Here is a 1,725-nt window from a genome sequence, read left to right on the forward strand (position 1 = left end):
CCATTTATTGAAGAGGCAGTTCTTTTCCCCAATGTATGTTCTTGTTGCCTTTGTCAAAGATCAGTTGGCTGTCAGTATGTGGGTTGATTCCTGGGTTTTCTATTCTGTTCCATTGATCTGTAAAATGAATATCGTAGTACTTACCTTGCAGAATTAAATTCTATAATATAATGGAATTATAGCATGTGCCTTACACATAATGCATTCTCAATATATATTAGTTTTCTATTTTTATATCATCCCATCATCCCCTCTTATACTTTTACTTGAGTTTCATTGACTCCTTTTTTCTAATCACCAGGCTAAATTCAAGTTGACCACAATGAAGAATAACACAGAAGTGACAGAGTTCATCCTCTTGGGATTAACAGATGACCCCAATCTTCAGGTTCCCCTCCTCCTGATATTTTTATTCATCTACCTCATCACTCTGGTTGGAAATGGGGAAATGATGGTGATCATTCACTCGAACTCCCGTCTCCACACTCCAATGTACTTCTGTCTTAGCAATCTCTCTTTTGTAGATCTTGGTTACTTATCTGTAGCTCCCAAGATGGTGGCTGCATTGCAGTCAGGGAACAAGGTCATCTCCTATAATGGATGTGCGGCTCAGTTCTTCTTCTTTGTAGGTTTTGCCACTGTTGACGGCTATCTCCTGGCCTCCATGGTCTGTGACTGCCATGCAGCAATATGTAAGCCTCTTCATTACACCACCACCATGACAGGAGGTGTGTGTGCTCTCCTGACTCTGGTTTTTATGTCTGTGGCTTCCTCAATGTCTCTATCCATGCAGCAGACACTTTCAGACTATTCTTCTATGTTTCTAATGGGATTAGCCATTTTTTCTGTGACATTCCTGCACGTCTGAATCTCTCGTGTTCCAGCACAGGCATCAGCAAGTTGGTAGTCTTCTTTGTCATGGGCTTCAACGTCTTTATTACCCTCCTGGTCATTGTCATGTCTTACCTCTTCATAAACATCACCATCCAAAGGATGCATTCTGCTGAAAGATGGAAGAAAGACTTCTCCACTTGTGCTGACCACCTCACTGGGGTCTCCATCTTCTATGGCACAATCATCTTCATGTATTTACAGCCTAGCTTCAACCAGTCCATGGACACAGACAAAATTGCATCTGTGTTTTACACTGTGGTGATTCCCATGCTGAACCCCTTGGTCTACAGCCTTAGGAACAAAGAAGTGAAAAATGCTGTATGGAAAATACTCAACAAACTTTACCCACAATCTTTAAGTGTGAGCAGGAAGAAGGCTGGTGACTAAGGGATAAACCTTCTCTCAGACCTAAATGCTATCATGACTTTTGAGGTTTGGCAGCTTTCAGTTCTTTCTTCTCCAAGAACAGTGGTTACTTCTGCTATTAGGAGAAGATATAAAAAGCAGCACTTTGAAATGTGATGCTTAGGAAGATAATCTTACATTTAGTGAATAACAACATGGAACATTTAAACTCTTCTTGCATTAGTTTCTTGATGTGGATTAAATCAGAAGATCAAAGCATATACCTGAATCATGTAATTTTCTTCTCTTTATTTTTAATTGTAGGGAATTTTCATTTGCTATTAAAATTGGTGTAAGGATCACAAATTTATTTACAATTTTATTGACTAAATGCACAGTATTATGTTTTTCATTTCTTTGGTCCATGAGTTTGAAAGTTAAAGTTTCTAATGCTGACAAAGAATGTTTCAATATTTTTAATAATGC

The 1,725-nt window shown here is 38.7% G+C and overlaps 1 protein-coding gene across 1 annotated transcript; it reads left to right on the forward strand.

The window, feature by feature from the left end:
• The first annotated feature begins 322 nt into the window (after positions 1–322).
• On the forward strand, positions 323–1,281 carry LOC103609350 (olfactory receptor 1444-like). The gene is given in 2 exon segments (XM_008593674.1): positions 323–743; positions 746–1,281. Coding segments are annotated over 2 exon segments (957 nt in total).
• Positions 1,282–1,725: the final 444 nt, after the last annotated feature.

The sequence above is a fragment of the Galeopterus variegatus genome, unplaced genomic scaffold (assembly GCF_000696425.1).
Source record: "Galeopterus variegatus unplaced genomic scaffold, G_variegatus-3.0.2 Scaffold9514, whole genome shotgun sequence".
In the NCBI taxonomy this organism is placed as follows: Eukaryota; Metazoa; Chordata; class Mammalia; order Dermoptera; family Cynocephalidae; genus Galeopterus; species Galeopterus variegatus.